We start from the raw sequence: 20,015 nt of genomic DNA on the forward strand, positions 1-20,015 counted from the left end.
ATTGAACATGTTTTTGCAGGTGGGTAATAATTTATAAAAATGTTTCTGTAAGTAAAAGTTAACTCGAAATCACCCTGTTAAGAACCGTGATGTTTTCATACATATCTTCAAATGCACAGTTAAAAGCATTCATTTTTTAAGTGGCGCCAATTATGTTTTGTATTTTCGCCCGTCCCCAATTTGGTTATGGCCAATCTTTGGTATTTGAAATGAAAAGGTTGAAAACCACTGGTTTAACTCGCAGAACAGTTTATTTGCGTGACAATGGCCAATAGTTTTATTAGAAACAGCGGAGCTGCTCTCTAGATGTAACTGAGTAAACAGACAAACACATTCAGTGTTTTCCCACCTGCATCACATACGTTTTGCGGGTATGGCGAGGATACAGGCATCAGTGTGGGATTGCTCAGGTCTGCTCACTGTCATCATAACGTGATTGCTCAGGCTTGCTATCAGTCACATGTCTGTTTTGAAGATGGCTGAAGAAGCTGAAGATGTCAACAACAGTTCCGGAGACAGCAGCAAAGAATCTTATGAGATTCTGGAGAGCTGGCAGGAGACCGCCGGGCGGGACGCAGACAAGGACAAAGCCGCGGAGGAGGGTGGCTGGTCGGCTCCGATCTTGTCGCTTGCCAGGAAAGCCTCGGAGAGTTTGACGAGCGTCAGTGGAAACGCTTTATGGTCTGCAGCGGCTGTTTCAGTGGGATTATCAGGCAAACAGCAACCCGCCACAAGCGAAAACAACGCTCCTAAAAAAGGTACACTGTATTTATACTGCCTGGGACTGATGAAGAGGCTTTCTGTAAAAACAGTAACTTTTACGCGGCGATCCTCAATAACTTAAGTGACTTACATCGATTGTTTACCTGAAAACTTTAATTTTTCTTACATCCCAGTGCATTATATAAATAACACCGCTTGGTAATGATGCTGTCAAAACTGTGGGTTACGTTACACTTAACTCACATACTTTAAAAAAGCAAAATTCTGCCAGGTTTGTCATCCTTAACCCTTATTAGGTCTGTTTTGAGGCGGTGTTCGGGAGCTCCTGTCCCGTTCTAGTTGCTGCTATAGATATGAAACCGAGGCTAGATCAGCCACCCCAAGCACGTGTTGGTGTTCACGTACACACACGTTACGATCTAGCCTACATTGCATAGACATGTATGACAGGCAACTGGAACCGAGGAGCAGTGCCAGGTTTGTTTTTTATACACTATAGCGGTATAGCCTACAGTACAGTGTGAAGCAAAACAGTATTAAATAAGCTACTGGTGCATGCTTGCTTTAAATATATTCATTTCACAGCCATTGGTTGTGCTCATAAGTTGCTACAGACCTTAGCATTGCGTTAAAACAATATGCAGATTTAAGCTCGTGGAGTCTACATTTTCACATTTTTACATGTGACTGTGTCCCCTCATTTAAACAAATGGATAGACTATTTAATACTTGTATTAATTAGGTGTATATGCATGCTGCCTGTGTGTACCAAGGACTCAACACTGGATATGTTATGTTGGATAAAGTTTGGAGATAAGTGTTTGCAGTATACCTGTTCACTCTGTATAGGAAAGTTACCATGTGAATGTAAGCTATCTTAATATGTACAGTTGACCCTGACTGTAATGGTATAAGAGTGTCATTTAGTGACAAAGTGCCATTCGTTTCTCATCAGGGAAGTCTAGTGGGTATATTTCCTGACTACCCTCACATGAGATTATGTCATAAACATGATTGAGACAAGTCATCGAAATTTGACACCAAATCAAATGACCCTCCTTCTTGACCTTTTCAGGATCCTTCATGTTTTGAAGAATAATCAACATGCTGACCACCCGTTGAACTTCACTGCAGCCCAAAATACCTAAACACTGCAAAAACACCTCTACAATGTTTCCATTACACCCATTCATAATATACACCATAAAGCCAAAGACAGTGTACGTGATTCTCTAGGCTCCCCACTACAAACACAAGCAGCAGAGCGATGCTCCCACACTACACACCTGAGCATCCCTCCCCTTAATGAACAGAATAATCCAGCAGAGCGATGCTCCGTTCTGCTCCTCCCACACTACACACCTGAACATCCCTCCCCTTAATGAACAGAATAATCCAGCAGAGCGATGCTCCGTTCTGCTCCTCCCACACTACACACCTGAGCATCCCTCCCCAAAATGAACAGAATAATACAAAACAATTCCGTACGGAATATACAGAACCTGAAGCAGGAAATCCTCCTGTCAGTCATGCAGCTGCTTTAGTGTTTACACAGCAGTAAGCGCACAGTGTAAGCTAGTTTCTTTAATATTGCTGTACACGTACAGAAATGTTATACACAGATACATTTATTTCCGTTTAGAAAAGTAAACGAAGAGTAACACACCTGTCTGTCTGCAGTGTGTGTTGCCCTTCTCTCTTGCTAAAGCTGTTGTTTGGTTGTTGTTTAAGCTGTGAAGGACCACATGGCTGTGGAGCGCTCCAACCTGTTGAATATGATGCAGCTGAGCGTGAAGGTGCTGATCCAGTCTGCTGTGAGTCTGGGCCGCTCGCTAGACTCTCACTCCCCCCCGCTGCAGCAGTTCCTTGTGGTCCTGGAGCACTGCCTGAAGCACGCACTCAAAGGTGAGACACACCTGCTGGCAGGAATACCCAAGTGCTGCTGGAACAGGCTGCTCCCACTCTATCCCAACTTCGTTTCTTCATACAGAGTGGACTGTATGATTGAGTATCTTAAGTTATGGCTTGGACAAGGCATCTGAAAAACAGGTTCTATTTTTGTAACTGATTCCATAAATGAATATAAAGTTTTGTGTTTTTTTTTTGGTTTTTTTCATGATTTATAATAATAATTCATATTTTCAGTGTTGTTCATTTTTATTGGCTACGGCTTTATGCATAATTATGTGCTAACTGCGAATGAGAGTAGCGATTTGTATTTCACAAGCACAAGAGAAAATACTTCAAATTGAACTTCTCAAAGAAGAACATTGGACTTGGACACAATTGCTGGCCCAGTCTGTAGGTTAAAGTAGAAAATCAGTAGCCATCAGATTTGCACAACATAATTCTGATTTCCAGCACTGGGAGTCGAGACCCACTCCAGTCTCCTGCACTTCAACCAATACGACCCCGCTTTCAAACATGCCTGCGTATCAGTCTTGTGTGCTACCAAAGCAATAAAGAAAGACAATCGCACAGGTAATAACAGACAGCCCATTCGGAATCAACAAAATAACACGATAGGAAAATGTTTTCCACTTAAGATATTCCCAAATCTTTAATTCTTCCATATCCGCTCACCTTTTCATTATAAAGCTTTACCACGGTCATTTTTCAGTTTTCCCATGCCTTTCCCACAGTGGCAACACCAGGGGGAGGGCGCCACCCCTGAAATTTCCCAGCCTCCCCTAGAATTTCCACTAAAAACTACATTTCCCAGAATACCATGCCTACTTTACTTAGCAACCATAAATGAGCAAAATCCACCCAGCAAAACATGATCCAATCTCTGATTAGCCGTGTTACCTTTACAGCCTATCTGAGTAGGAACATTTCAAAATTTCTCCGAGTCATTGTCAGTGACCTAAGCAAACGAGTGAGAAAGGAACAAAACTGGACCCACGACTTGTACCACCTGCTAGTAAAATTAATTATTTTTTGACAATGTATGCTAATTCACTTTATAGTGTTTCAAACAGTTGTTCATAGAAATAGATTTAGCTTTACATTACACACCTCATTTGGAAATATTTGAGATGTACTTCTTGCACTGGGGCGGGGGTGTGTCTTAAACAGCTGTGGTTTGTCCAGTCTTGAAAATGTGGAATGACTCTTGATTGCAAGTTTAAAAGAAAAATCCAGATGGATAATGTTCTACTTGAGGCTCCATTTAAGCTATGTAATGTATTGGCAGTGAATGTATTATATTATAATTATTATTTATTATTATTTATTTCTTAGCAGACGCCCTTATCCAGGACGACTTACAATTGTTACAAGATATCACATTATACATTATTTCACATTATACAGATATCACATTATTTTTACATACAAATATTGCAAGTCACCTTGGTAATTTTGCGTTTACTAAAAACAAAAATTCATAAAAACATTCAGCAGCAAAAACACTCCTTCAGTACTTTGTTTGAGCTGCTTAATTTATCTCCCATGGGTCTCCCTCCTCTTACCCCCCCCCCCCCCCCCCAGAGTTAAGCATGCCACCACACTATAAACTCCATTCATGTACAGCAGGTATTTAGACCCCACCTGAGTGAGGCTGTGGTGCTTACCCCCACCTGATATGTAAGAACAAAAGAAAATGTGTGAAAGAGAGGGGGCCGTTCTGCCCATCAGTGCTCATCCAGTTCCTAGAAGCTGTTTCATCTCAAAACTTTTTCAAGTTGGTTATTAAAGGAGGCTGTGTGGTCCAGTGGTTAAAGAAAAGGGCTTGTAACCAGGAGGTCCCCGGTTCAAATCCCACCTCAGCCGCTGACTCATTGTGTGACCCTGAGCAAGTCACTTAACCTCCTTGTGCTCCGTCTTTTGGGTGAGACATAATTGTAAGTGTCTCTGCAGCTGGTACATAGTTCACACACCCTAATCTCTGTAAATCGCCTTGGATAAAGGCGTCTGCTAAATAAACAAATAATAAAGGATCCCAGTGATTCATCATTGACAACATGGCTGGGTAACCCATTCCATACCCTCACCACTCTCAGTCAGTGCTGCACAGTAATTTTAATTTATGGTGTAGTGGTTGTATAAATTGGCTTCATCCAAGTCCAAGTGAATATAAAGTCTGAATAATCTACAGTTATGCTAATGGTCAGTGAGATTGTGTCTTTAAGCCTTGGTTATTACCTGGTCAGCACACACCAATGAAATCTGTACACTGTACAAAATCCCACGAGCCCTCTGCTTTAATCCTCAGTAGGAGAACAAACCTGTTCAAAGTATTCCATGTAGTGCAAAAGTACATGGTCATTTATTCCACCGAGTACATTTCAAACTGGGTTTGTTGTAATATTCCAGTGTTTGTTCTTTCAGCAAAGAAGTCGTTCATTGGACAGAACAAGTCCTTCTGGGCTCCCCTGGAGCTGGTGGAGAAGCTGTGCCCAGAGTCAGCAGACATTGCAGCCAGCGCTCGGGATCTACCAGGGCTGAAGTACGTCTTTACCACTCTTCATTGGCATAGCATTCCAGAATAACTCGGCTGTGATACAGTCTGGATATAGGGTCATAGTGCCCACCTTTGGGGTGTGTGTGCGTCTCTGGGTACGTGTGTATATATGAGGATGTACTGTGTGTGTGTACGGATGTATTTAATGCATGTTTGTGACACCTGTTGTTTATTAAAGGACCTGTGTTGGGCGAGCAAGAGCCTGGCTTCACCTGGCCCTGATGCAGAAGAAAGTGGCCGACTACATGAAGGCTCTGATTGAGCGCAAGGACCTGCTCAGGTGAGCTCTTCAGTAAAACTTGGCAATGTGGCCTGTTGTTCAGGATGCCGATGTGATGGTATTTTCTGTCCCTCTCCACTCTGCGTTGTGTCTGCTGTATGAGCACCACACTGGAGACTCCTTCACACACAGCCCTTTGATTTTCACTGCAGAAAATCTGTAAATCAGCACTAGTGGAGCCTGTGGGTCTTCACTGTTCTCTCTCGCTCTGCAGGCAGATATTTTTAGAGAGAGCGAGTACTACAACTCTCAAGGCCCAAGTGCCTACAGCTCCCAGAATACATCTAACTCTCCATTTAACCTTTTCACTACCACTCGGGCAAATTCCACTTTCCATCCAACATTTTTAACATATCATGCACATTAAAGCAAGCTAGAATTGCAAATAGAGTAACGTGTATCTGTATCTACCACAGAAAGGAGAATTTAGCAGAACCTGACATTTACTTTGTTACACCAGCCTAAACCTCACCTACAGTGTGGAGACAAAGGTGTTTCCATTGCTGCATAACAGCTGACCTCTCAGGAGGTCGCAGTCATTGTGAGGTGCCTTGGAGATGACTCTCTGATGGCTCTGCCACACCCTTTCTTTTGGCCAAGCCTTCGGAGGCACATTGGGAGAAGCTAGGCAGTGAGTCTGGGTCTGACTCCCTCTCTCTCCGCAGTGAGTTCTACGAGCCAGGCGCGCTTATGCTGGAGGAGGAGGGCGCAGTGGTTGTGGGCCTGCTGGTGGGACTCAACGTCATTGATGCAAACCTGTGCTTGAAAGGAGAAGACCTGGATTCTCAGGTCTGGACCAGTCGTGCTATCGTTTTGAAAATTGCTGCTTAACTGTTTTGAAAATTTAGCACCAGAGAGCCTACTGGTGCAAAGTGATCAAACCCAGCCATAATCATTATAATTGTAGGTTGCTGCTGCTATAGGGCCATAGTGCCAAATTTGCACCCGTTTACTGTCAGCTCGGTAATGTTGTACTGAAAGGTTACGCAGCTGCAATTCATAAGCACATGTTCATATGGATGATACGGTCCCCTTTGTAAGTGCTGCATTCGTTAGCAGCTGTGTAACACTTCTTATAGCCTTCACGTGCACTGCAGCGCCCTCTATGATCCGTGGTGGTAGTGCTGCAGTGTTGGTTTCTTCACCTGTCTAGTTTTCTTTGCTGCTTGGGGAACAGTTTTTCACATCAGCAGTGCCAAATGACTTACAGTATCCACCTGTATACATTGAGCCAGATAATCCTGCAGACCACACTGACTTCCATCCTGTGCACATCATTTATAATTTATAATCTAACCAATTCAAATTCAGAAAAAGAAAGGACATGGCACATTTCAAAAAGTAATGAAAAACTGTTTGAAACATTGTTTTGTCTTTTAGTGTTGTGTGTCACTGGTGCTCAGTATCCTTTCCTGTTGACAGGTTGGCGTCATTGACTTCTCGTTGTATTTCAAGGATCCCCAATCCAATGAAAGCCCCAAAGAGTAAGTATTTATTCAGTCTGTACAGACGCTGGTGTTCAGGGTTATTTGACAGTGGTGTGGAGTGAAATTCCATTGAAAATGAGAACAGTATTCCTCTACAGCAATGCAGATCTGTCCTGTTGACTCAGTGCTGTGCATGTCATGGCATTTACTAAGTTTCTTTTCGTATTTCTAAATTAAGAGAGTTGGATTAAAGCATGGGCTTATTGTATGTAGTAACTAGTTCTTTTTGTTCCAGTGATGGGGAAATGACCGCTATACTAGACCAGAAGCACTACATTGAAGAACTGAATCGCCATTTAAGGTAGGACACTTTACACTGGAAGATGAAACTTGGTTAGGACATTCTTTTAACACATGTTATTGAGAGGATTCCAGTTCCACAGTGTAGATTAAGACTGTCTATAATTCTGAATCCAATCAAGCAGTGTCATTCACACATGCTGCTGCTGCTGCTGCTGCCAGCTGAACGGTACTGATAGAAACTGATTTATGCACATTTTATCATGGGTCTAAAACAGTAAATTCAGCTTGTAGCAGGACACAATGAATTCAGTTGCAGATAAAAAGTATGTAGTATAACAACTCCCTGTGACCCTGGAACCTGTTCAATCGGATGTGACAAGGTCTACTGTAAATCAACCCTAATGACATGCTACTCCGGGGAATGATGCTGAAGCGAGTAGAGGGTTCATACCTATGGGCCCCACTGTCACACTTGCCTGTTCGCCTGCACATACAGTAAGCATGTTGGTTTAGGGTGTTGATGAGTCATTATAACCCTTTACCCACACACTATAGTCTGTTCAGCCAACTTGACAAGTCTATCCAATCAAAATAGCTTAAGCAGTCACTTGAGCCCACCTACTGCCAATCATATTGGTGATATCAGGTCACCAATATGGAGCCATGGTGATGTTCTTATTCCTGATGGCATGTCACTGGCATTCTTGTTTTTCACAGCTGCACAGTGACTGATCTCCAGGCCAAGTTGGACTCTTTGGAGAAGGCTAACGCAAAGCTCATTGAAGAGGTGGGTGTGTGAAATCGAATTGAATCACTGAACCTGTATTAGAGCCCCTAAGCCCTGCTTCCATCTGGAGCGCAGTCCTCGGAGACGCTTGACACTGTGCTCCTCCTTACACACAGGGGTGGAGGTGCTTGATGCAGCCTGTCACTCACTACCGACTAGATCTCTGCTTCACCCCAATATATAACACAGTCAATCACAGGACACGTCGTGCGGTTCATAATCGGCTGAATTATTTCTCTGGGTGTTTATGAGAAAACCAAAGCTTTTTGTTCTATTCATAGTAGATGGCAATGCTGGCAGTTAGGATTCTCTGGCACGCTCTGGTATGTTTTGAGAATGACTGGATGTGTGTTTTTATTTGTGGCTCTGAAGTTGCAATTAGTTTCATTTGTTTGTAATTCCACCGACATATTAAGAGGTGGCGCCACATCGTGCTCTGAATTGAATGAGGAAATCTCTTCAGTGCTGGCAGTTAGGATTCTCAAGCAAGCTCAAAGTATGGCAGTCAGAAATAGAGAAAAATTATAATAACTCAATATTAGAAAAACGTATTAGAATTGTTATGAATTATAAAGGCACTGTGCATTCCAGTCCTGCCAGCCCTGCAGGCGATACAGAGCAGCACAGGGCTGCAGTGTGTAACACTCTGTACAGAGCAGCACAGGGCTGCAGTGTGTAACACTCTGTACAGAGCAGGGCGGGGCTGCAGTGTGTAACACTCTGTACAGAGCAGCACATGGCTGCAGTGTGTAACACTCTGTACAGAGCAGCGCGGGGCTGCAGTGTGTATCACTCTGTACAGAGCAGCGCGGGGCTGCAGTGTGTATCACTCTGTACAGAGCAGGGCGGGGCTGCAGTGTGTAACACTCTGTACAGAGCAGGGCGGGGCTGCAGTGTGTAACACTCTGTACAGAGCAGGGCGGGGCTGCAGTGTGTATCACTCTGTACAGAGCAGGGCGGGGCTGCAGTGTGTAACACTCTGTACAGAGCAGGGCGGGGCTGCAGTGTGTATCACTCTGTACAGAGCAGGGCGGGGCTGCAGTGTGTATCACTCTGTACAGAGCAGCGCGGGGCTGCAGTGTGTATCACTCTGTACAGAGCAGCACGGGGCTGCAGTGTGTAACACTCTGTACAGAGCAGGGCGGGGCTGCAGTGTGTATCACTCTGTACAGAGCAGGGCGGGGCTGCAGTGTGTAACACTCTGTACAGAGCAGGGCGGGGCTGCAGTGTGTATCACTCTGTACAGAGCAGGGCGGGGCTGCAGTGTGTATCACTCTGTACAGAGCAGCGCGGGGCTGCAGTGTGTAACACTCTGTACAGAGCAGCACGGGGCTGCAGTGTGTAACACTCTGTACAGAGCAGGGCGGGGCTGCAGTGTGTAACACTCTGTACAGAGCAGCACGGGGCTGCAGTGTGTAACACTGTACAGAGCAGCACAGGGCTGCAGTGTGTAACACTCTGTACAGAGCAGCACAGGGCTGCAGTGTGTAACACTCTGTACAGAGCAGGGCGGGGCTGCAGTGTGTATCACTCTGTACAGAGCAGCACGGGGCTGCAGTGTGTAACACTCTGTACAGAGCAGCACGGGGCTGCAGTGTGTAACACTCTGTACAGAGCAGGGCGGGGCTGCAGTGTGTATCACTCTGTACAGAGCAGGGCGGGGCTGCAGTGTGTAACAGTCTGTACAGAGCAGCACGGGGCTGCAGTGTGTAACACTCTGTACAGAGCAGCACGGGGCTGCAGTGTGTAACACTCTGTACAGAGCAGGGCGGGGCTGCAGTGTGTAACACTCTGTACAGAGCAGGGCGGGGCTGCAGTGTGTATCACTCTGTACAGAGCAGGGCGGGGCTGCAGTGTGTATCACTCTGTACAGAGCAGGGCGGGGCTGCAGTGTGTATCACTCTGTACAGAGCAGGGCGGGGCTGCAGTGTGTAACACTCTGTACAGAGCAGGGCGGGGCTGCAGTGTGTATCACTCTGTACAGAGCAGGGCGGGGCTGCAGTGTGTATCACTCTGTACAGAGCAGGGCGGGGCTGCAGTGTGTATCACTCTGTACAGAGCAGCGCGGGGCTGCAGTGTGTATCACTCTGTACAGAGCAGCACGGGGCTGCAGTGTGTATCACTCTGTACAGAGCAGAGCGGGGCTGCAGTGTGTAACACTCTGTACAGAGCAGCACGGGGCTGCAGTGTGTAACACTCTGTACAGAGCAGGGCGGGGCTGCAGTGTGTAACACTCTGTACAGAGCAGCACGGGGCTGCAGTGTGTAACACTCTGTACAGAGCAGGGCGGGGCTGCAGTGTGTATCACTCTGTACAGAGCAGAGCGGGGCTGCAGTGTGTAACACTCTGTACAGAGCAGCACAGGGCTGCAGTGTGTAACACTCTGTACAGAGCAGCACAGGGCTGCAGTGTGTATCACTCTGTACAGAGCAGCACGGGGCTGCAGTGTGTAACAGCTGTACAGAGCAGCGTGTGTAATGCTCTGTCCCTCTCTCCTCTCTCCACAGATGGCTGCCGCGACAGACCGGATTCAGGCTCTGGAGGAGGAGCAGGAGCAGCTAAGAGAGGAGAACTCATCCATCAAGCAAAGCAGCGAGCGCAGAGTGGAGGTGCGCAATGCAGGGCTACAGCTTAGTGTCAGGAGGGACCATGCTCTACTCATGAGCTTTGTGGAAAACCAAGGAGACTCCATACAGAGGCACATACACCTCATCCAGAAAGTTTGGAACATGAGTGCACAACCACTGGGGCTGGGGATTTGTTTGCCCCTTTTACCCCACTCACTGACACCCCTTGCCCGCTACATTTCTGGGTATGCTTGAGTAGATGTCATCTTGACTTTGTGCAGTGATACCCCAAATCTCCATTTACAACCATTGATGGGACATTCTTAATTTAACCCCATTGTGTGCAGGACTGGTACCACGAATATTTATCCATCCTTTACATTACATAAACACATTCTAATTCATCTGTACTGTTTCCAATAGCACTGGATTCATGTCAATCTTAGAGTTTTGCCTGTGTTTAAAACATTGGTCTCACTGAAATGCTTAATTATGGGGCTGCGTCACTAGTGTTGCCTCTAGAGGTTTGGGTTTGAGTCCGACTCCTTAGCACCCACTGATCATTACCCCTCACGTAAATGAAAATATAATAACAATATATACATTGTGATGATGCCAGTCCTTGTCACTATGGCTACCGTCGTAGATGTTGTGTTTCTTCCAATAAAGTGCTCCAAACACCAGAATTGCCAAAAAACGCTGTAGCATATGTTTATTGTTTACAACAAAACAATATAAACAAAACCTAGCCCTTCTTCGGGCCTTAAACTAACGAGATATAGCACTATCTAAACGGGGGCAGGCTAAACCCGTTTACCCTGGGAAACACACAAGTCACTTTTTAAATTGTTACCTCTACACACGCGTTCCATATCTCCTTCTCTCTCTCACTCACTCGAGCTCTCGTGCCCCTTTCAAGATCCAACAATTATCAGTTTAATTTTTCAATAAACCAATTAATTAAGCAATTATAAGCCCTTTTGAGATGGAGTGCATGTTCATAAACCCAGGTTCCTAGATCCTGCACATTACTGTTAGGAACATGCACTCCCTCACAACATTATATGGGCTTTTAAAACTATTTTCCCCCCAACAAACATCACTGTTTTGATTAAACTGTAACCTATAGCTGTATCCCATGGATTAATCAATTCATTTGTTCTGGTCGTGGTGTGTCTCAGTGTGACTGGCTCTGGTTGTGGGGTGTGTCAGTGTGACTGGCTCTGGTTGTGGGGTGTGTCGGTGTGACTGGCTCTGGTTGTGGGGTCTCAGTGTGATTCGCTCTGGTGGTGAGGTCTCGGTGTGATTGGCTCTGGTCGTGGGGTGTGTCTGTGTGATTGGCTCTGGTCATGAGATCTCATGTGATTGGCTGTGGTTTAGGGGTGTGTCCGTGTGATTGGCTCTGGTCGTGGGGTGTGTCAGTGTGATTGAATATGGTCATGAGGTCTCGTGTGATTGGCTCTGGTCGTGGGGTGTCTCGGTGTGATTGGTTGTGGTCGTGGGGTGTGTCCGTGTGATTGGCTCTGGTTGTGGGATCTCAGTGTGCGGTGCTCCTCTTGCAGGTAACGAAGCAGGACAGCGAGGTGGAGCTGGAGACATACAGGCAGTCGCGGCAGGGCCTGGACGAGATGTACAACGAGGTGTGGAAACAGTACAAGGAGGAGAAGAGAATCCACCAGGTCAGTCAGTGCCGGGGTGCGCTGATTATTGATTGTTAGCTGGGGGTGTGCTTGATGTGTGTTGTGTGGGCTACAGTTGACTGTTTGCTGCTCCCATCAGGAGCTGCAGAAGGAACTGGAGCTGCAGGTGGGGATGAAGCAGGAGATGGAGCTGGCCATGAAGCTGTTGGCGAAGGACACGCATGACAAGCAGGACACGCTGGTTGCGCTGCGGCAACAACTGGACGAGGTCAAAACAATCAACCTGCAGATGTTTAACAAGGCGCAGGTACTGGGGAGCTGTACAGGGCCACTTGAGGCCCCAAACACACCCATGCAGCGCGGGCTGCATACGGTAATAAGCAAGTCTTTAAAAACCCTGGCTACCTCTGATCAGTATCACCTCTCTCCATTCCCATGTGGTTTTGCTGTTGATTTCCACACGTTATTAACTCTCTCCTGTAAAGTTCATTTTTGCTGCCAATGTAGTTTAAGCTATTGTGATCAGTAGGACCCCACCTAAGCCTCTCATTGTATTCAGCACATAAGAAACTATTTGGGGTAATACAGCACAGAAGTCAGTAGGGAGAGGTGACCAAGTGTTTTCAGCAGACTTGCAGCATTTTTAATGTACTGTTATTCTAATGGTGAAAGGGGATTCCATATTGACCCGATGCCTTCCTTGTTTTCACTCCCAGAGCGCAGAGAGCCTGGTCCAGCAGAAGAACGAGATCATCACTCAGCTGGAGGAGAAGATTAATCAGATGGGGTCTGCCATGAAACAAATGGACGAGAGGTAAAGGAAGGGAACCGGCCCCAGCTTTCTGTGTAGTGAAGCACTCTGCTCAGGATCGAGCTGAGTGAGGAACTGACACGGATTGAAGTCACAGTGCCTGCCCGGGGAATGGATCTGTCATCTCATTCTGGGATGCATATTCCAGGTGACAGGACTCCTGTCACACAGTATTTATTGTCGTGAAACTTGGTTAGGACATTCTGTAACAGGTTTATGAGTTTCAGAATCTGTTGGGGGTGTTGATTGTGGTGTGTCACTGGCGCTGTGATGAGGTTTGATTTCAGGGCTGGCTGTACTGTATTTGGGGGTGTTGATTGGTGTGTGACTGGTGCTGTGATGAGGTTTGATGATTTCAGGGCTGGCTGTACTGTATTTGGGGGGTGTTGATTGTGGTGTGACTGGTGCTGTGATGAGGTTTGATGATTTCAGGGCTGGCTGTACTGTATTTGGGGGTGTTGATTGGTGTGTGACTGGTGCTGTGATGAGGTTTGATTTCAGGGCTGGCTGTACTGTATTTGGGGGTGTTGATTGGTGTGTGACTGGTGCTGTGATGAGGTTTGATTTCAGGGCTGGCTGTACTGTATTTGGGGGTGTTGATTGGTGTGTGACTGGTGCTGTGATGAGGTTTGATTTCAGGGCTGGCTGTACTGTATTTGGGGATCTTGATTGGTGTGTGACTGGTGCTGTGATGAGGTTTGATGATTTCAGGGCTGGCTGTACTGTATTTGGGGGGTGTTGATTGGTGTGTGACTGGCGCTGTGATGAGGTTTGATGATTTCAGGGCTGGCTGTACTGTATTTGGGGGTGTTGATTGTGGTGTGACTGGTGCTGTGATGAGGTTTGATGATTTCAGGGCTGGCTGTACTGTATTTGGGGGTGTTGATTGGTGTGTGACTGGTGCTTTGATGAGGTTTGATGATTTCAGGGCTGGCTGTACTGTATTTGGGGGGTGTTGATTGGTGTGTGACTGGCGCTGTGATGAGGTTTGATGATTTCAGGGCTGGCTGTACTGTATTTGGGGGTGTTGATTGTGGTGTGACTGGTGCTGTGATGAGGTTTGATGATTTCAGGGCTGGCTGTACTGTATTTGGGGGTGTTGATTGGTGTGTGACTGGTGCTTTGATGAGGTTTGATGATTTCAGGGCTGGCTGTACTGTATTTGGGGGGTGTTGATTGGTGTGTGACTGGCGCTGTGATGAGGTTTGATGATTTCAGGGCTGGCTGTACTGTATTTGGGGGTGTTGATTGGTGTGTGACTGGTGCTGTGATGAGGTTTGATTTCAGGGCTGGCTGTACTGTATTTGGGGGTGTTGATTGTGGTGTGTCACTGGCGCTGTGTTGTCGCTGTGCTCCCCAGGATGCAGAGCTCGGAGCAGGGCAGGAAGGAGGCCAGTGAGAAGGACCAGGACATGAAGCAGGAGCTGACTGGGAAGGTGGAGGCTCTGCAGAGACAGCTCACAGACCTGGACAAGCACTGGTACGAGTACAGCACTGACAATATAACAGAGACAAACCCTTACGAGTTAACTGTTTGGTTACATTGCACCAATTCCATACACAACACTGGTGTCAATATTTCTGAATGCGGCGTGACGTCGGTCTGTAACGGACAAAAAAGGCAGCATATCACAGGTTTAAAACTGTGGCGCGAGAGGGACAATAGCAACCTGATCGAACACAAATGCTTGGCAGTCCAGAGGTGCTGTCGTAACACCAGCAGAATATGGGATCCACAGGTTCATGCAGCAGCTGTGATGGTGACAGTGAAACATTGCATTCAAAAAAATTTAGAACAAGAACGAAAAACTAAATCACACGTGCCATTAACAAAATGCCCAGATAATTTATAATGAAGGGCTGAAATGCAGTAAAAGGTCAATAATTAAACAAAAAAATCAGAAGTGAAAAGGTTACCGTATCAAGCCGAAAAAAGTTATGTTTGTGAAGCACATACTCAAATCGTAGGTTTCCTAAATCAAGTTTTGAGTTACCACGAACAGATTTCAGTTGCCTGGGTCATCTGCTGCAGGTAAAACTGAGTTTATTTCTCAAACTGACCATTAAGGACGGTGACAGCAGAACGCAAGTACTCGAGACTGTAATTAGAAAGTGTATGCCTGTGGAAAAAACTAAAAAACATTTAGAGTTAAAAATGAAATGAACTGCAGCTTACTTGATTGCAGTAGAAAAACCACCATATACTAAACTGAGCTTTCATATTGTGTTAATGAAAAAGAGTGGTTTGGAAATATCTCACATATATGACACTGTGCTTACTGTGGTGTATTTAACATAAGAGCTGGCTGTGTTGCATGCTGTCTGACCAGGACTCCACTACACTGAGCATGCGAGCTGCCGCCATTTCCAATACAACTGGACACAATTAAAGGAGCGTCGGTCACCAATTCAATACACAACACTTATCTCAAATATAAAATGCGGAGTCCATTGCAGTCATCAGCTGCATAGGTTACCTTATTCAACAGAATGAGGCAACAAACCAGTGAGTACTAACATTAAGTTACTGTTTTAGTATCACTTTAGCGTCTGAGGAAGTTGTTGTATTTTAAGCAGTTGAATGTAGTAGCAACCAACTTGCTCTAGTGGCACCCAACAATTGGATTTGGAGACCAATTTTTTTTTGGCCTAGGAACCATTGGGTCCTAAGAAAAAAAGTTAATCTGGAGCCCTGTCTAGGCTTCAGCGTAATAAAAAAAATAAATAAAAAAAAAACATTTTCTGAATAAATAGTTATTATTCAGTAAACTGCATTGTTTCTTTTTGTCTTCTATAGTTAGCTTTATATATGAATTCTAAGCAAAATTACACAACATCCTAGACTTTGGTCTTGATTTATGTTTAGTGGCCTTGGTGCTTCTACAAATGTATTGAACTGAAGGCCATTTTGGCCTTGCCCTTTTTGTTGCCATTTTGGAGCCCTGCTGCAGTAATAACTTGGCACAACAGAACAGGGAATTGTAATGTATTCACAAGCACAACCAACCCCAATATCATTGACCTGGCGCACATTATTCTGAGCAGTGTGTTAACAGCAGGCACAAACAAAATGAAATACTAAATCAAAATATATTGTGTAAAAGTCCACAGTTCGTTGAAGAAACTTTGATTGGATGAAGAAACTTTGATTGGATGAAGAAACATTGATTGGATGTTACTGAAGATGTCCTGAGCGTCCTAGATCCCCCGTCTACACGGATTAGCGTCCCACTTTTAGATGTGCCAGAGTATTGTGATCCAGTCCTAAGAAAATAATGTCATCCTCGAGAGTGACTCGTATATAATACCACAGTAGGAGCTGCTACTTTCTTTGTTGCTTAAACGTTTCCAATAGTGTATTTATCCATACTGGATGTTACAGTAACCATTAAAGAAAGTGTCCAGCGACATCTAGTTAAACTGCTTCATGCACTGGAATATAGAGTATATTTATTTACGTTACCAATGGAACCTTTCATTAGAAATGAAACAAAATGAATCAGACAAAACAACTGCAGTATTCTCCCGGAAACCCCATACTAAGGTACACTGCAAACTTTCTTATTGAGCTACAGTTATTCATTTGACACCCAATAAGACCTTATTAATATACCAGCAACAATAATTGAATGATGGGTGACAGTGGGTTCATGATTTATTTTATTCAGTACAGAAAACTTGAAAACTACTATTCGGTCTTGTTTCACTTTTTTTGTTCTATTTCCTTTTTTTACAAATGCTTGATGTTTTTTAAAAACCTCTGGAAATCTATATATAATATCAAGAGCAAGCCTCCGTCCAGCCAAACTCTGCAAACTCACCATTGCATGTGTAACTGGAGACCACACACACTGCAAACAAGAGCCTCCACCACAATGCCCGTCTGCATGGGTGCTTATAGAGCGTTAACAGAATTTGGATTGCCAGTTGTTTTACCTGTGATTATAGAGCTGTTGACCTCATCTCAGAGACTGGGATCCGAGTCTATAAAGGCAGCACGTCACACAGCACTGTCCGTTACACACAGTCACAAGCCTGTTTACAGTGGGGTCCAGTAGTGCCTTTCACCAGGGACCCACTAAGCCCACACTGTCGTGTATTTCACAGCGCAGGGCTGGAGAATCAGTTGAAATCAGAGAAGGAGCAGAGACAGGACCTCCAGAGAGAGATACACAGGGAGAGAGACACCACGACCCAGCTGAGAACACAGCTCCAGCAAGTGGAGGGCCTGGAAAAGGTGGGTCTGAAACCGGAGGGAGAAATTCTTTAGCTTTCCCGCTGATGCAACAACAACACTTCTACTATAATAATAATAATATTATTATTATTATTATTATTATTATTATTATTATTATTATGTATTTATTCACGGCTGTACATAATAAGGCTGTAATTTATCAAGGGGATCCGGTGATGCAATAAACCACAAGAGTTTATCAAGGAACCAGAAGTGGAATTCCAGCCTTGTATGTACAGTTCTGGTGCTTTTTATTTGTTATAATACATGGAAATAGACACAGACCCATTTTTGTGCCTACAGAGAGAATGACATTTGCTAGTGCCAAGTGAGCATGTTGTTTTACTTTTATAGAGAATTTTCAAACGTGCTTTGAACAATCCAAAACCCTGCCTTAGATTTGAGAGTTACGGCACCAACACAGAATCATTTCTGAACGTTTTCAGTCATGTTTAATTTCATCATTCGTCGACTGCATTGCGCCAGTATTGCAAAAGAGATACAAGCAGGAAAAATAACACAGCATCTTCCTAGGCAGGGGCCATCGCTGTGCTGCATTGCAGATTGTGAAATGTGGTCCAGAAACACACTATTGACGCTCTTTGTGTATTCTTGTTTTGTATGTACTGTACAGTATACCTCCTTTTATTTTTTAACTCATTTCTCCCAGTCATTATTCATTGCAAGAATATTTGAAACGTGCTGCTTGTTGTCTTTCCAGGAGCTGTCAGACCTGAAGGATGAGAAGAAGCAGCTTCAGAAGATCTGTGAGGAACAGGAGCAGGCTCTGCAAGAAATGGGTCTCCACCTCAGCCAGTAAGCACTGCAGAGCCGGCAGGGAAATCAAATTCAACAACCATGCAATGTCTTATCTGATACGTTATTATGAGAATGAATGCACAATAATGAATCACTGTCCCCTCAAATATATGCAATATGGGCCATTTGTTCTTCATTTTCTGCAATGGTGGCTACCTAGACTGGCACAACCTTCATTGGTAGCACAGGTAATATTTTGGATACCACTGCACTTATGGGACGGATTACTCATTAAAATATTTTGAATTTCTTTGACAATGGGACGATTATCCATTTGGGATACCAAGCTATTTAGTGAGTTAGGGGTCCGACTGTGGTAAAGCAGGTAACAAATGCTCCACTCTATTCATTCATTCATTCATTCATGTGTTTGTCCCTGTGCTTATTAAGGAAAGTGTGTAATTCTCTCGCCCCTGTGTCTCATTTCCTTTTTGTGTGAAGCAGGGCAGGGGAAGACATCACTGGAAGAATCTCTCCAGATTCCAGCTTGCACTGATATCCACTCTAAGAGTAGCCGTCAAACACTGAAACAGTGTTCTAGAGAGGCAGTTCTGAATGCATAACATTTCATTGAGGAGGAGGAGCATGCTGATGTAGAAGGGAGTGCACAATATCATGTGAACATTAAAACTGCCGCTGTTGGAAGTAACGCTGCATTGCATTGCTTTTGTTTTAGATCAAAACTAAAAATGGAAGATTGTAAAGAAGTCAACAAAGCTCTGAAGGTAATTGCCTTTTCATTAGCCTAATATGAGGGCTGTCAATACCAAGATGCTGAGCGTTGTATTCACTAAGAATGTGCCACCATGCTGAGTAAACACCAGCTGTTACAAATCTTAAATACAGCAAATAACACAGGAGCTCCTACATGCATTGTAATTATTCCACTCTAGTTCTGTAACATTAGCAGTTTAATTTGATTTATCCTGCTGTGTTGGTTTCCTGCTGCAGTAAGCAGAGACTTTAGATTCCAGTCAGTAACCCTCTCCATGACTCTGTTTGGGATTTCAGGGCCAAGCCTGGCTGAAGGATGATGAAGCAGCTCAGTGTAAACAGTGCCAAAAGGAGTTCTCCATCGCACGCAGAAAGGTAAGCGCCTGCTTTTCTCCTCGTACTGAACATATTGGATATTGTAAAACTTCAATCATTAGAGTCTTGAGCACTGGAGCTCAAGTCACTGCCCTGCCCTGCTATCGGAGCTCCTGCCAGTCACTGCCCTGCCCTGCTACCGGAGCTCCTGACAGTCACTGCCCTGCCCTGCTATCGGAGCTCCTGCCAGTCACTGCTCTGCCCTGCTATCGGAGCTCCTGCCAATCACTGCCCTGCCCTGCTATCGGAGCTCCTGCCAGTCACTGCCCTGCCCTGCTACCAGAGCTCCTGCCAGTCACTGCCCTGCCCTGCTATCGGAGCTCCTGCCAGTCACTGCCCTGCCCTGCTATCGGATCTCCTGCCAGTCACTGCCCTGCCCTGCTATCGGAGCTCCTGCCAAACCCTGGCACATGCAGCTTTTATATATTACAGAATACATGTAGAATGAGTTCTTGTGATGGTGGACACCTCATTTATGTTATAATGTGTGTGCTACAGGTGGCAGGTGTTTAATTTTTTGCCTGGTAAGAAACAGAAATGCAAGCCCTTGTCATTTTCTACCTGTGACTTTGTTTTGTGTTTTGCTCAGCATCACTGCAGGAACTGTGGGGATATCTACTGTAACTCGTGTTCAAGTAACGAGCTCTCTCTGCCATCCTACCCCAAAGCAGTGCGGGTCTGCGACACCTGCCACACGTTCTTACTGCAGAGGAGCTCCTCCAGCAGCTCCTGAATCCACGGAGGAGGAGGAGGAGGAGGAGGAGGAGGAGGAGGAGGGGTGCACCGGCCCCACGTTCTGACTGCAGAGCAGCTCCTGACTGCACCTGCCTGAGCCTCCGCGGCATTGGGGATCTTTAACTTTGTTAA

At 45.2% G+C, this 20,015-nt stretch overlaps 1 protein-coding gene across 3 annotated transcripts; it reads left to right on the forward strand.

Moving 5' to 3' along the window:
• Positions 1-19,887, forward strand: LOC117413370 (RUN and FYVE domain-containing protein 1-like). Of its 3 annotated transcripts, XM_034908718.2 has the most exons (19): positions 1-19; positions 476-758; positions 2,455-2,628; positions 5,056-5,173; positions 5,367-5,468; positions 6,134-6,257; positions 6,891-6,952; positions 7,191-7,256; positions 7,916-7,985; positions 10,493-10,594; positions 12,115-12,231; positions 12,332-12,565; positions 12,909-13,006; positions 14,364-14,483; positions 17,111-17,240; positions 17,962-18,056; positions 18,736-18,784; positions 19,071-19,148; positions 19,738-19,887. In XM_034908718.2, exons 1-19 carry the CDS (start codon positions 8-10, stop codon positions 19,879-19,881), a joined length of 2,178 nt encoding a protein of 725 aa, XP_034764609.2. In that variant the 5' UTR covers positions 1-7; the 3' UTR covers positions 19,882-19,887. The 3 variants fall into 3 exon arrangements, with proteins under 3 accessions (XP_034764609.2, XP_058852672.1, XP_034764610.2); XM_058996689.1 differs by lacking the exon at positions 1-19 and having other exon boundaries at positions 386-758; XM_034908719.2 differs by lacking the exon at positions 1-19 and having other exon boundaries at positions 389-758; positions 12,332-12,499.
• Positions 19,888-20,015: the final 128 nt, after the last annotated feature.

This window comes from Acipenser ruthenus, chromosome 23 (genome assembly GCF_902713425.1).
Source record: "Acipenser ruthenus chromosome 23, fAciRut3.2 maternal haplotype, whole genome shotgun sequence".
Lineage (NCBI taxonomy): Eukaryota > Metazoa > Chordata > Actinopteri > Acipenseriformes > Acipenseridae > Acipenser > Acipenser ruthenus.

Bases quoted from the DNA above. Each gene is read 5' to 3' on its own strand.
- LOC117413370 (XM_058996689.1), top strand. From the start codon at position 461: ATGTCTGTTTTGAAGATGGCTGAAGAAGCTGAAGATGTCAACAACAGT. The intron at 2,629-5,055 runs GTGAGACACACC...TTGTTCTTTCAG, and splicing joins CCTGAAGCACGCACTCAAAG to CAAAGAAGTCGTTCATTGGA. The intron at 5,174-5,366 runs GTACGTCTTTAC...TGTTTATTAAAG, and splicing joins CGGGATCTACCAGGGCTGAA to GACCTGTGTTGGGCGAGCAA.